Below are 14,012 nucleotides of genomic sequence, written 5' to 3'. Positions count from 1 at the left end.
AACTGAAATACACTTTTAAAACTCTTGAAATTCCACATTAAATATTAGTAATTAGAAATCGATAAGTATTTTGTAAAGGAGGATATGTAAATGGCAAATAAGTAAATGAAAAGATCTCAAAATAAAAAGTTTAAATGTGAAAAAATTAGCACATGAGCCAAACCAAATGTGACTGCAGAGTAGATGCAGCCCAGGACCACCAGTTTGCAACCTGAGGGATGCTGCTCTGAATTTAGTACCACCTCATTTGCTTCTTGAGACATTTGCATAAGATGGGCATGAGGTCTTCCCATTTGCAAATAAAAAACCCTGTTATCCTTAAGAAGTGTCACAATGCTAATAAATCAACACATTTTGTTACAAGATGGTATAACTTTGGGAATCATTTTGGGGATAAAATCCATAACACATTCCAATTTCAGCTGTTCCTGGTAAACTCACCTGAGGTAACGTCTCAATGAAAGGATGTATGTTGGCTGCTTTGGCTGCACTCACGATGTCTTCCTGTGACACGACCCGGCTGTTGTCTCCATAGGCGATGTTCTCAGCAATGCTGCAGTCAAACAGGATGGGCTCCTGGGACACAATTCCAAGCTGGGCTCTGAGCCACTGGACATTGAGTTTTTTTGCTTCTTGACCATCTAAGAGCTGAAAACCAAAGTTCACAAACTAAACAGAGGCTTTAAAAAGGAAAAGGGTGGGGGGACCCTAAATAATAAGTAACTAAATTGCCTTGAGGGTTGTTATAGTGGCATCAGTAGTTATGAAATAACAAACCTCATGATGCAAGGACTCATACTATTGAGGCCGACGTGGTCAACAAGATGATTTCTATGGCAACTAGGTTGTCCTTATCTAGGTCTAAATGGAAAAATGTTAACATATTTGACTCTGTCTTTCCACAGGCCTCTGTCCCTATTTGCCCTCCACTGGGCATTGGTGTCATCCTCTGCTTTTAGAGAGTCTGCATCAAGGTGTCCCACTGAGATCTGCTGTCCCCAGATATATCCCAAACCTTCAGCTTGACTTTCTCCCCTCTCCCACAGGCAAACCAGGGTGAAAAAATGCTGATCTGTAGCATAGCCTGATTCTGAAAGTTGGGTGACACTGGTCCTATTCCTCCCTCTCTTTTCCCTGAGAGCTGCCAGCCTTAAACTTAAACTCCCACTTTTGGTGACTATCTCATTCAGAATGGATTCTTAGGGCTAGGTCACTGGTGCTAAAGGTAAAGGCAGATGCAGGCACTCTGAATTAGAGCCAGATTTTTACGCAAGGAAGACAACCAGGGGGACTGTATGTCAGAAATCAATGATGAGAGTCAAATACAAATGAGCTGGAGGTCAGGGGTCAAAGTCAGAGAGCCTAGAGTACAAGGTTAGAGAGAATAGCAAAGCAGACTCAGGTCCTACCCTCCCTCTCTTCCCTGAGAACTGCGACTCAAATTTCTCCTCCTTTTCTGACAGCACTAAGGAAGAGAGTTGAATGGAAACTGAAAAGCTACAAAGTGCAGTATCTTTGGGAGGACTGTTTTTGTTTTGCTTGCTAGAAGCAGGAAGCCTGGTATTCCTTACTGGCTTCAGAAGTGAGTTTTTTTCTCAGAAGTTAGGCTGACTCAAAAGGCCCATGGGAGGGTAGAGGTCAACCCCATATCCAGTATTTTCTGAACTAGACTAAGTTTCAGATATTCTACCCTATTGTCCCCCTATATAAGACCATTTGGGGCTTACAGAATGCAGTCATTATATCAAATGTGATTGTAGATCTTCACTTATTTAATTTTTTATGACAATATTGATTTGACTATGTAAAATACAGCCTTTCTCTGTCTACTAAGAGGATGTGCTCACCACCGTCCCAGCCAGGGGGTCGTAGAACCGCTCGAGGAGCTGGACCACCGTGCTCTTCCCACAGCCACTGCTGCCCACCAGGGCCAGCGTCTGGCCCTTCTTCACCTCCAGGCTTAACCCCTGAAGCACTGGCACGTTTGGCCGGGTGGGATAGTTAAACACGACTTCATTAAATGTCACATTTCCTTCAAACTTATCCTAAAAATTTTCACAACACTCTTAGTATAATTGACCTGATAATTACTGATTTCAAAATTGTAGTTACAAAAACATGAAATGTATATTCAATATAACACTGGGTGCCAGTTTATATTGATAGCAAATTTTTATTATATTAAACCAAGATGGGAGATAAGGTATAGCCAGATTAGACAAAATCATTACAGAAAAGTGTTGTCTAAATTCAATTTCTGGTTCACTTAAGACACACATGTGCCTTTCCCAACTGCTATTCTGAGGCCACAGTTAAGCCCATAGCAAAAGGCTCAAAGGCTTAAGAAATGTTACAACATTATCCATCTAGAGTTTCAGCAGACTGCTCCTGCGTCAATCCTGGCAGTTTTTTTCTTTATCTCACTTGAAAGGCACAGTAATTTTCTTAGAACATGAAGTACCTGGTAAAAGTCCTCAAAGGATTGTGTAAGCCCCAATCTGTTTACCCACACTGGTTCTTGGACATCAAGCTGCACAGCAGCATATGTGACACAAAGAACACTCTTCGAATGTACTAAAATATAGGATTATTACTTTCATTGTAAATAAAATGGCCTTCTCATCAATTATAACTCAGCCATTATAAAATGTGATATAAGCAAAATTGCAAATTACATCAACATGACAGTATTTATGCTTATAACTTCATGTAGAAATGACTACTACATTTTTGTGAAAATTATTTGGTTCTAGTATATCTGGTTTTACTTTTTAAAAAACTTTGATGTGCTAAAATTCAGAGTCCTTGAAATCTATGGAATGTCAGGAAAGTTGGCCAACTATTAGTCATATAAACAGCACAAATAAGTATATGTTGGTGTAATCACCACCATTTTATCATGTAATTACAATCTAGCAGACAGCAAACCTTTATGAAAAAATTAAGCATTCATCAGGCAGCAGGAAACTCACAGGCCACAGCCCCTCTTTACTGTAGCTGTCAATCAAAGGTTGTCTTTCAAATAACTTGAATAAGTGAGCTGCAGACAGTTTGGCTTTAGCGTAGTCTGGCGCAAATGAACTAGCATGTCCTAGAGCCACTGCACCAAACACAATCGCTGAAAACACCCTAGATGGAAGTAGAGGAATTAAAAAATTAGCTTATATAATTAGCTCCACAATGCTTGAAAGCCCCAAGACATACCTGCCGCTCACTAGTATTTATCTTGTTATGTCCTAACTATCCTCTTCCCCAACCCACACTTCCATGAAATGCCTTGGATTTTTTTTCTCAGTTCACTTTCCAATTTCTGTAGGAGCCCCTGATTTCCTAGAGTTCATGTAATCATCCAAAGTTCTTCACTGTCACAAAACAACTAATAACCAAATCTGATTTGTAATCGCAATTTTAGTTGCCTTTTTAGGGTTGAAGGAACTAAAGTACAAAATATTTTAGAGGCTCCATCAATTCCAGACTAGGAGTGAGTGATACTTCCTACTAAATCTACAGCCCTAACTTTCAGTTTATGGTTTCTTCAATACTACAACACAAATGATAATAACCACTGTAGTTAAATAATTTTTGTCAGGCAGACATTTACAGAATATTTCATCCAACAGCTGCAGAATAGTTTTTCATTAGTACATGGATTTTATCTAGAAGAGACCATATATTAGTACACAAAACAAGAATCAGCAAATTTTAAAAAATGAGATCTCTTTTCTGATCATAATGGAATAAAATTAGAAGTCAACACTAAAGAAATTTCAGAAATTATACAAATGCTTGGAGTCTGAACAACACTCTTGAATAAACAGTGGGTCATCAAGGAAATAAAAGGGAAATTAAAAATTTTTGCAAAAAGAAAACAGAAACACAACATACCAAAATTTTGGAATGCAACAAAAACACTAAGAGGGAAGTTTATAGCACTGAGTACTTACATCAAAAAGTAGAAAATTTTCAAATGAAAAACTTGATGTATCTCAAGAACTTAGAAAAGCAAGAACAAACCAAACCCAAAATTAGTAAAAGTAAAAAAAGAAATAGAGACTGAAAAGAAAAGATTAATGAAACAGTTGGTTCTTTGAAATGATAAGCAAATGGATGAAACCGTAGCTAGACTAATCAAGAATCAAAAATAAAGGCCCAAGAAAAAGATATTACACAACTGATACCACAGAAATACAAAGGATTACAAAGGATTATTATGAAAAACTATATGCTAACAAATTGGTAAATCTATAAGAAATGGAAAAATTTCTGGACATATATGAACAAAAAGTTCAAAACTGAACAAAAACTGAACAAAAAGGACATAAACCTGAATAGACCAATAATAAATAATGAGATTGAATCAGGAATAGAGAGTCTCTCAACAAAGATAAGCCCAGGACTGGATAGTTTTGCTATTGAATGTGCAACTTTTAAAGAAGTTACACGAATTCTTCTCAAACTATTTAATGGAATCAAAAGGGAGGGAACTCTTCCAAACTCATTCTATGAGGCTAGCATTAACCTTGTTACTAAAACCTGACAAGGACACAACATCCACACACACACCCCACACACCCCTTATAGATCAATATCCCTAGTGAACATACATGTAAAAATTCTCAACAAAATACTGGCCAATCAAATTCAACAACACATTAAAAAGATTGTACTCTATGATCAAACTGGTTTCATCCCAGGAATGCAAGGATGGTTCAACATAATATATTGCATCAACAGTATGAAGGAAAAAAGTCATATGGTTATCACAATAGATCAGAAAATGTATTTGATAAAATTTAGCACTTGAATCCTTCATACCTAATTTGTTCAAGTATTTGAACAAATTAGGTAAGAAGGATTGTTCCTCAATATGATAAAGGCTATACATTTGACAAATGCACAGCCAACATCGCATTGAAAGGGAAAAGGCTGAAAGCACTTCCTTGAAGAGCAGGAACAAGGCATGTGTGTCCACTCTCACTGCTGTTATTCAGTATAGTACTAGAAGTCGTAGCTAGAGCAATTAGACAAGAGAAAGAAATAGTCATACAAATAAAGAGGGAGGAAGTCAAATCATTCTTATTTGCAGATGATATGATTCTATACACGGAAAAACCTAAAGGTTCCACTGAAAGATTAGAACTGGTAAGTAATTCGGTACTGTAGCAGGATACAAAAATCAATGTACAAAAATCAGTAACTTGTCAGGCTGGGATACAGCTACTGGTAGAGGTCTTTCCTAGCACACGTATAGTCCCTGGTTTCAATTCCTAGCACCACACACACACAAATGCACAAAATCAATAGCTTTCTATATACTAATAATGAATGCATTGAGAAATAATAATGAAAACAATCCTTTTCACAGTAATTATAAAAATAAAAAAAATAAAGTGTCTAGGAATAAACTTACCAAGAATGTTGAAGATCTCTACAACAAAAACACTGATGAACAAAACTGAAGAAGACTCACAAAAAAGTGGAAAGATCAGAGAGGCACAGCAGAGGGATGGGAAAGGGAAAGTAATGCAGAATGATTTCTTTAAAAATCATGTTATATGCATATATAAATATACCACAGGGAAATTTCACCTTTATACAGAAGTAAAAGGAACCAATCAAATATAAATATATGGGCAAATGAAAGGAAGTCTAGTAGAGGAAGGAGAACAAGGGAGGGAAAGCAAAAGAGGAGTATCATGAACTGAAATAGATTTCCATGCATGTATGACCTTATTGTGATGAATCCACTGCTATGTATAACTATAAAGCTCTAATTTAAAAAAAAGTAAAAAAATTAAAAAGATCTCTCAAGTTCATGGATTAGAAAAATCATTACTGTTAAAATGTCCATGCTGCTCAAAGAGATCTACAGATTCAATGTAATCTCCATCAAAATACCAATGACATTCTTCACAGAACCAGAAAAAATTCTAAAATTCATAGAACAAAAGACTCAGAATAGCCAAAGCAATTTTGAGCAAAAAGAACTAAGCTGGAGGCAACATAATAACTGATTCAAGACATTCTACAGAGCCATAGTAACAGAAGCATCGTATTGTAATAATCACAAATGCATAAACCGGTGGAAAAGAATGGAGATCCCAGAAATCAACTCATACCCAGCGCCAAGGACATCTCAACAAATACCCCATAAAATACACTGGAGAAAGGACAGTATCTTCAACATAGGGTGCAGGGAAAACTGGATCTCCACATGCAGAAGACTGAAACTTGATCCCCCTCTCTCACCCTGTATAAAAATCAACTCCCAGTATACCATGTTAGACCTGAAATTCTGAAACCGCTAAGAGAAAATAGAGGGGAAACACTTCCACACCCTGGTACAGGCAGTGGTTTTCTGGATAGGAAAAAGCACAGGAAACTAAAGCAAAAATTGACAAATGCTTCTGTACAGTGCAGGATACAAGAGTGAAGAGAATCTACAGAATGGGAGAAAACATCTGCCAAGTGTTCATCTGACAGAGAATTAATACCCAGAATATAGAAAGAACTCAAAAACTAAAAAAAAAAAAAAAAAAAAAAAAAAAAAGAAATCCACTTTTTAAAATGGGCAAATGACCTGAATAAACACTTCTACAAAGAAGAAATAAAAATGTCCAAACCTAAGAAAAAAATGCTCAATATCATCAACCATCAGGGAAATGCAAGACAAAATTACAATGATATTCCATCTCACCCTGGTTAGAATGGCCATTATAAAAAACTCAGAAAATAACAAATGCTGATGAGGATGTAGAGAAAAGGGAACTCTTATAAACTGTTTGTAGGAATGTAAATTATTACAGTACAACCTCCATACTATGCAAAACAGTATGGAGGTTCTTCAAAAAACTAAAAATAGGTCTACCATATGAAGCAGTTATGTCCTTCCTGGGTAAACATACAAAGGAGATGAGACCAGCACACTCAAAAGACACTTGTGTGCCCATGTTTATTGCAGCTGTTTACCCTAGCTGAGATATATCCATCAGTCCTGGTGTCCATCAGCAGATGAATCGATAAAGAAAATGTAGTACATGTATACAATGGAGTATTATTCAGTCATAAAAAATAATGAAATCCTGCCATTTGCAGCAATGTAGATGGAACTGGAGGACATTATGGTAAATGAAATATGCCACATAGAAAGACAAGTACCACAAGTTCTCTCTTATGTGGAAGGTAAAAAGGGTCAACCCGAAAGTAGAATAGAGACTACTAGAAATTGGGATGGTAGAATGGAGAGGGAGGAAAAAAAAATGCACTTGGACTTGATCAATGCACCCTATATGCATGCATGGAAATATCACAGTGAATCCTATTAATATGTACAATGCGTTAATTTAAAAAAGAAAACACATTTCCTTGTGGGAAATTAAGCCTTTACCAAAAATAGTTTTTCTTCTGCAATTAAAATAAGTACCCTAAAAAAATAGTTGTTCTAAACTAAAGCCCTAATTATATGCTCTTTAAGGAATAGATATTGAATATAACAAGTTTTAGGAAGGGCTAAAGATCCTGAGATCTATATCTCCACAAAGCAATTTACTTCTTTTTTAAAAAAACATACATATTTTTAGTTGTAGGTGGACACAATACCTTTATTTTATTTTATTTTTTTAATGAGGTGCTGAGGATGGAACCCAGGACCTCACACAGGCTAGGCGAGCACCCTACCACTGAGCCCCAACCCCAGCTGGCAATTTACTTCTGATGCAAGAGCTCCCAGGAGAGAGAGGTGTGGGGGTTACGATCTTAGTTTTCTGTTGTTGTTTTGGGGTTTGTTTGTTTATTTGTTTTTAAGTTTTCATCCCCCAAATTTCTAAATTTAAAATATTGGAGGCAGGCACGGGAGTGTACTAAGGCTCTTCTTTGATGATAAGGTTAGTTACCAAAAATTAAGTTTTAAAATAGCAATGAACAATCCACGAGTGGCTGCCTAGTTTCTCTATACAACCTATCATCTAGTTCTAGCAGGAAAAATTTTAAAACCATATTCCAATTATCAAGAATTTAACATTTCAAGGATTAAAAAACAAAAACAAAAAAGGAAGCAGGGTCAATTTTCTATTTTTTTGGGAGGGGAGGGTGCTGGGGATTGAACCCAGAGCCTTGTGCTCATAAGACAAGCACCCTACCAACTGAGCTATCTCCCCAATTTTCTTAATGATATTTTTCCAGATAATAAAAGCTGTACTCCCAGGTGTCATTCCCACTGATATTCCCTTTGTCCCTCCAGAACCACTTTCCACTCTCAACCCAATCTGCTCCTGGCCCTGGGAGGCTGAACTGCATCCAAAGAGTCCTCTGGCCTCTGATGATCCAGATGAGGAAAGGCATCAGCAGGGAATGGGAGTGCTAAAGGAGTGAGCTTGTTCTACTTGTTCCTTTGGTTACTTTCTTGTAAGGATTGCTTGTATGGCTGCTGTCCCTCCACCAAGGACCAAAGAGCTCCATGCTAGGCTCTGGTCTTTACCTCCTCTTGCCCTGTAAGCTGGAGATGGCAGCAATTTCTAGCTGGTTACTACTGGGTGTTGACTTCTCTCTTGGGTACTGTTTAACTTAACACCTTCCATACCTCTGTTAACAGATTCTTCAGGGAACTCCTTAATTACCCCATTTGACCTGCCATTTTGTCTCCTGCCAGGATCTGGATTGATGCAAAGATTAGGTATATATTTTTTCCATGCTTATTTTAATTTTGAATGAAAACAAAATAAGAGCTCTTTCTTAAATATTTTCACTTTGTCTTGCCCTCATTTCAAAAAAAGTTCTTCACAACTGCTTTAAAATCATCTCACCAGAGGGGAAATGTGCCTAATGATCTTAAAGAAGTGGTTTCTCTTCTTTCAAGTCTAACTGTAACCTAATTGAATGTACTCAGCATTTTATAAAAAGAAGAATGCATCAATCAGAAAGATTTTTTGGTTAGCCTTGGAAACAAAGGAAAGGAGGGGCTAAGAGAAGAATGTTGTTGGAGCTCTCACAGGCTTGGTTAGGAAGAAGCTGGCTCTGCTGGGCTTCAGTCAAGCATTCCCATGCCCTGGTGCAGGCCATGCTTTGGTTGCAACTAAACAGAAATGTTTTCTTTGTAACTAAGAAATGTTTTTGTTGCAACTAAGAAATGTTTTCTTTCTGCCTAAATTCTGCAATGAGAAAATTTGCTTTCCTCCTGACTGGGGTTACATGTATAACTAAAATTATGCTTTATGATGATTTTCACAAACTTGATTAATTTCAGTCCACTGGGATGATGAAAATACCCTTGGAGTGTTGACAAATCAGACTTCTCTGCCCATCAGGGTGAAGGCTCTGGTAAATTTAACTCCCTGACCTCACTTTGGACAATTGGGATTATTTTCTTATTACTAATTTTTGCATAAGCCTATTGAAACTCTATCATAGGGTTAATACAGGATAATGTAAATATTTTTTAAGTTACTCACAGAATAACATCTCTGAAGCGCATATGTCCATTCACAATGAGATAAGCACCAAATCGAAAGCAGCCAGCATAGGAAAAATACATAAATGCTTGTGAGATACTAAAAGTGATTCCATAGATGTGTGCCTTCCTCACTGAATTCCTGAAAGGCAAATAAGTATATGCATAATTAGTATATTCATGGCCATCTATTCAGACTTTCTTAGCATTATGTAGTAGAAAGAGCGCAGCTTCTAAATCAACCAAGTTGGGCTTAAATTCTACCTTTGGTTATAGGAACTTCAATCTATGAATGTTTCAATCTACAAATCTTTCTCATTTGTACAGTGGAGATAATTGCTATAATGCATAAATGTTTTGAGAACTAAATTCAGTAAAACAACATAAATGTCTTTTGTAGTGCCTAGCTCACAGCAGTTGCTCAAATGATAGTCACTGCTATTATTACACATTAAAATCTGATGAATTAGATGTAAACACAGTTCTGTCAAAAATACCCTGGATGTCAAGTACAAAGCTAAAGTTTGAATGATCCGATTGTGGTTTCTTTAATATTGTTATCTTCTCTCCTGTACCTAAGCTGTCATCTCTTATGATGAAACTCATGTTTCAAATCCACAAAAGTTGGGTCATTGAAGTACATATAGACACCCAAAGTTCTTCCCCCAGCTAGGTCCTGCCACCCCATATACAATTTGTTTTACACTGTTTCTAGTTAGACTTCATGCAATACTTTAGGCTTCCAAATTCTCCAAAAGAATCTTAATTTATTTATTCTCAAATTAGGAGACATTTGACAGAGAAAACCCATAGTGTTACCAATTTGAATGGTATAACTTAAGTACTGTTAGCATATTGTTACAACATTTCACGTTACTGAATAATTTACAAGGCCATTGAATCTTTTTTTTTTAGTTTATTTTTTATTTTTACAGACTGCGTTTTGATTCATTGTACACAAATGGGGTACAACTTTTCGTTTCTATGGTTGTGCATGATATAGATTCATACCATTCATGTAATCATACAGGTACGTAGGGTAACGACGTCTGTCTCATTCCACCATTTTTCATGCCCCCGCCCCCTCCTCCCTCTCATTTCCCTCTATGTAATCTCTCACCTACCTACTTCTCCAACCCCATTATATATCATCTTCCACTTATCAGGGAAAACATTCAGCCTTTGGGTTTTTGGGATTGGCTTATCTCACTCAGCATGATATTCTCCAATTCCATCCATTTATTTGCAAATGCCATAATATTATTCTTCCTTACAGCTGAATAATATTCACATATATATGTATATATATATCACAGTTATCTTTACCCATTCATCTGTTGAAGGGCATCTAGGTTGGTTCCATAATCTAACTATTGTGAATTGAGCTGCTATAAACATTGATGTGGCTGTGTTACTGTAGTATGCTAATTTTAAGTCCTTTGGGTATAAACTGAGGAGTGGGATAACTGGGTCAAAAGGTGGGTCCATTCCAAGTTTTCTAAGGAATCTCCACACTGCTTTCCAGAATGGCTGCACCAATTTGCAACTCCACCAGCAATGTTAAAGTGTGCCTTTTCCTCCCACGTCCAGGCCAACATCTGTTATTGTTTGTGTTCTTGAGAGTAGCCATTCTTATTGGAGTAAGATGAAATATTAGAGTTATTTTAATTTAATTATAACCAAATTCATAGTTTTCTTCAGTTTATTTTCCTCTTTAATTCTTTGAAGCTCAAAATAAATGGTAGGGTCATAGGAAATAATGCATATGTACATATGTCCAACATTGAATGGACAGAAAAATGTAGCTGCATATTCTTTTATACTATCATATAAAGTTTACATTACTGAAGAAATGGAACAAATCAAGAATTTCAAGAATCCCTTTCAGATTTGCAAGTGTTATCTTTTAGAAATACTGATTCAGTCTTGCAAAAACACTAGGTTCTTAGTAATCTTTTGTTCATTACCTGTAAGGCCCATACAATTTTTCGACATACATTGCTTCAAATTTTCTTTCCTGGGTCAAGGACACAACTGTCCTAATATTTTCTATTGCCTCTGTTGCAATCTGTAACAGAACAGACTTTCATTAGAAGAGGCATTTTATTTATGAAATAATGAAAACTAAAAGGCCTAGGGCTCTGTCGAAAGTATCCCGACGGTTCAGTTGAAGGGTTTTAAGTTCCTTCAGTTAAAAGCAAAAGGCAGAAAGTGTTCTTCAAGACCAGTTCTAGGATGAAACTGGTACCTCTCGTCATGTTAAGTACAGTAGGTAAGTCTTGGATTGCTCAGGGAGGCTAGCATCTTAGGGCAGAGACAATGGACTGGGCACCAGAAGCCTGGATCTGTTACCAGTCCTGTCAGAAAGTAGTTACGTGACTGACCTCAGCTACAATCCCTTTTCTTTCTTCACAGTGTAGGGTTCTTGAAGATAAGATTAGGCTGAAGCTTCTAAGGGCTCATTGGAGATACCATTTTCTCTCCTTAGAGAAGCTATCTACCCACAAGTGGGTAGGAGACACCTTTGTGAACAACTTCACCCTACTTTAAATCCCTGATTAAACCAAGGACACCTGACTCATCTGGGTCAATCAGATCCAGTTCCCTGGACCCAGAGGCAAGTACCTGAACGGGGAACCCTGTGGTGCCAGAGGGAAGTATCACCATTTGGGTGTAAGAAGCTGTCTGAATACGGAGCAGTTAAGAGGAACAGTGTGTGTAGAGACTCAGAGACAGCAGAGCTTGTGGTTCAAAGAACCAGTTAACATCAACTGTCTATATTTCCTGCACTTTTGGGTTTCTGTACCAAGCCCTTTTTTACCCAAACCAGCCAGATAAGTTTTGTGATTCTTAGAGCCAAACCACCCTGATGAACATGGTCTGTGACATAGCCACTGAGTCTAAATCAGTTCTGCGGTTGAGTTGCTCAAACCATCAGCCCAGGGGGCACAAGATGCTAATTTTACATTTTGTCTTACTAGCTTTAAGACATCTCTAAGTTATGTTTCTGTAACCAAATGTAAGTAAGATATTAGATACTTTGGACTGAATAACTGTATATTATAAATGAAAGATCTAACAGGTTGTAATAGCCAGAACACTGCCTCATTGATTGGCATGATCTCATTTAGCCTCCCCCAAATCCTGTAGGGTACATATTATTCCTACTTTTAAGATTAGGGAACTGGGGTACAGAGACGGTTCCCTGCTTGCCCAAAGCTCTGTAGTTAATAAGTAGGAGCACAAGGAATGCCCATCAGGCCAGTGCTGCCAAGTTCTTGTTCTTAGCCACCATGCTGAGCTCCCTGCCTTGTAATTTACCCAAAGAAAAACCAGTGGTGAATAAATTCACACTCAAACCTGGACTTTCTGGTCATGGATGAACTGCTTTGTGAATTAGCTCTGGTACAGCAGATTCCTAATATCAGCAACTAGGTCTGGGACAAGACACTTACAAAAAGTTGAGGCTGTTTTCACAAAATAGGGTTAGGAAGAATAAGGCTGGTGCCATTAATTAGGCTGTGCATAGTTGTGCTTCATATTACATTGAAAATATCATGTTATACATACAAATGACTGGGCACATAACAATTTTTAGCTTTGCAGGCCCACCTCTTCCTCACTATCCAGTAATCCATACCCTCTTTACCAAGCCCTTTTTGGAAAATTGAAAATTAATCTGTCCCCAGGTAAATGAGTGCCCTTCTTCCTGAACAAAGAGTGATTGTGTGTTGGGGGGCAGTGCATTCTAAAAATGTCTAACCCCCATTCTCTCAGTTAACAGTTGACTGAGAAAACAAAATTGAACTATGATTGGAAACTTTAAGTGTTAATTACCAACAATTCAATCTCTCATATTGTATAGTTTTAAACCTGCAAGGTCAAAGTAGCTACTAAGAAATTAGTCAGTCTGAGTTATTCGTTCCTGGATCCATAAAATAAGTTTCAAGAAGCAACTTGGCCAGGATTTGACACAATTTCTCATTTCACTAAGGTAGAAAGTAAGGGCCAGAGGAGTTGGGGGTCTTCTCCAGCACCATACACTGAACAACAAGGCTGAGACTAAGAACCCAAGGTATTTTGTTTTGTTGTTTGCAACACTGCTTAATTCCAAGTGACTTACTCCTGCCAAAATCTTGGCAATTTTCAGTATTACCATGTTTGACAGTTAAGACTATTACGTTAACTAGATTCAAGATGTGTTTTTTGGACTTTGTCTAAGGGAATGTATTTTCATTCTGACAATTTTCTCTTCTGGAATGTAGGAAGGGAACAAAACTACAGGGTATTTTTTTAGCAGTTAGTTGTGACACAAGGAAGTGAAGAAAGTCTTATGCCTCAAAAGTACCCACAAAACAGCTAGAGGCTATTCAAGAACTTCAAGATCACTTAAGGATTCCTCAGTCCAGGAACCACACACTGTTCCAGAGAGCTGGCTCCAGGCCAGGACATAAGGTGCAAATGGAAGTGGTCTGGCTGAAACCTTGAGATGACGCCTACACTATGTGGAGTTGCCCTGGTGCCAGGTAAGAGTGGGGAAAGATTTAACTGGACGTAATTGGTTTAG

At 37.5% G+C, this 14,012-nt stretch overlaps 1 protein-coding gene across 2 annotated transcripts in view; it reads right to left on the bottom strand.

Moving 5' to 3' along the window:
• Positions 1-14,012, bottom strand: part of ABCB4 (ATP binding cassette subfamily B member 4) — a 64,399-nt gene that overhangs the window by 4,904 nt on the left and 45,483 nt on the right. For both annotated transcript variants that reach the window (XM_079151657.1, XM_079151658.1), the window contains 5 exons: positions 11,413-11,513; positions 9,447-9,587; positions 2,973-3,129; positions 1,848-2,045; positions 442-648 (listed from right to left, as the gene is read on the bottom strand). In XM_079151657.1, coding sequence (XP_079007783.1) covers positions 442-648; positions 1,848-2,045; positions 2,973-3,129; positions 9,447-9,587; positions 11,413-11,513 — 804 coding nt within the window. The remainder of the gene's footprint in view (positions 1-441; positions 649-1,847; positions 2,046-2,972; positions 3,130-9,446; positions 9,588-11,412; positions 11,514-14,012) is intronic.

This window comes from Sciurus vulgaris (genome assembly GCF_902686455.1).
Source record: "Sciurus vulgaris genome assembly, chromosome: 8".
NCBI lineage: Eukaryota > Metazoa > Chordata > Mammalia > Rodentia > Sciuridae > Sciurus > Sciurus vulgaris.
Note: the sequence above shows the minus strand (reverse complement) of the source record. Positions and strands in the feature narration are given on the sequence as shown.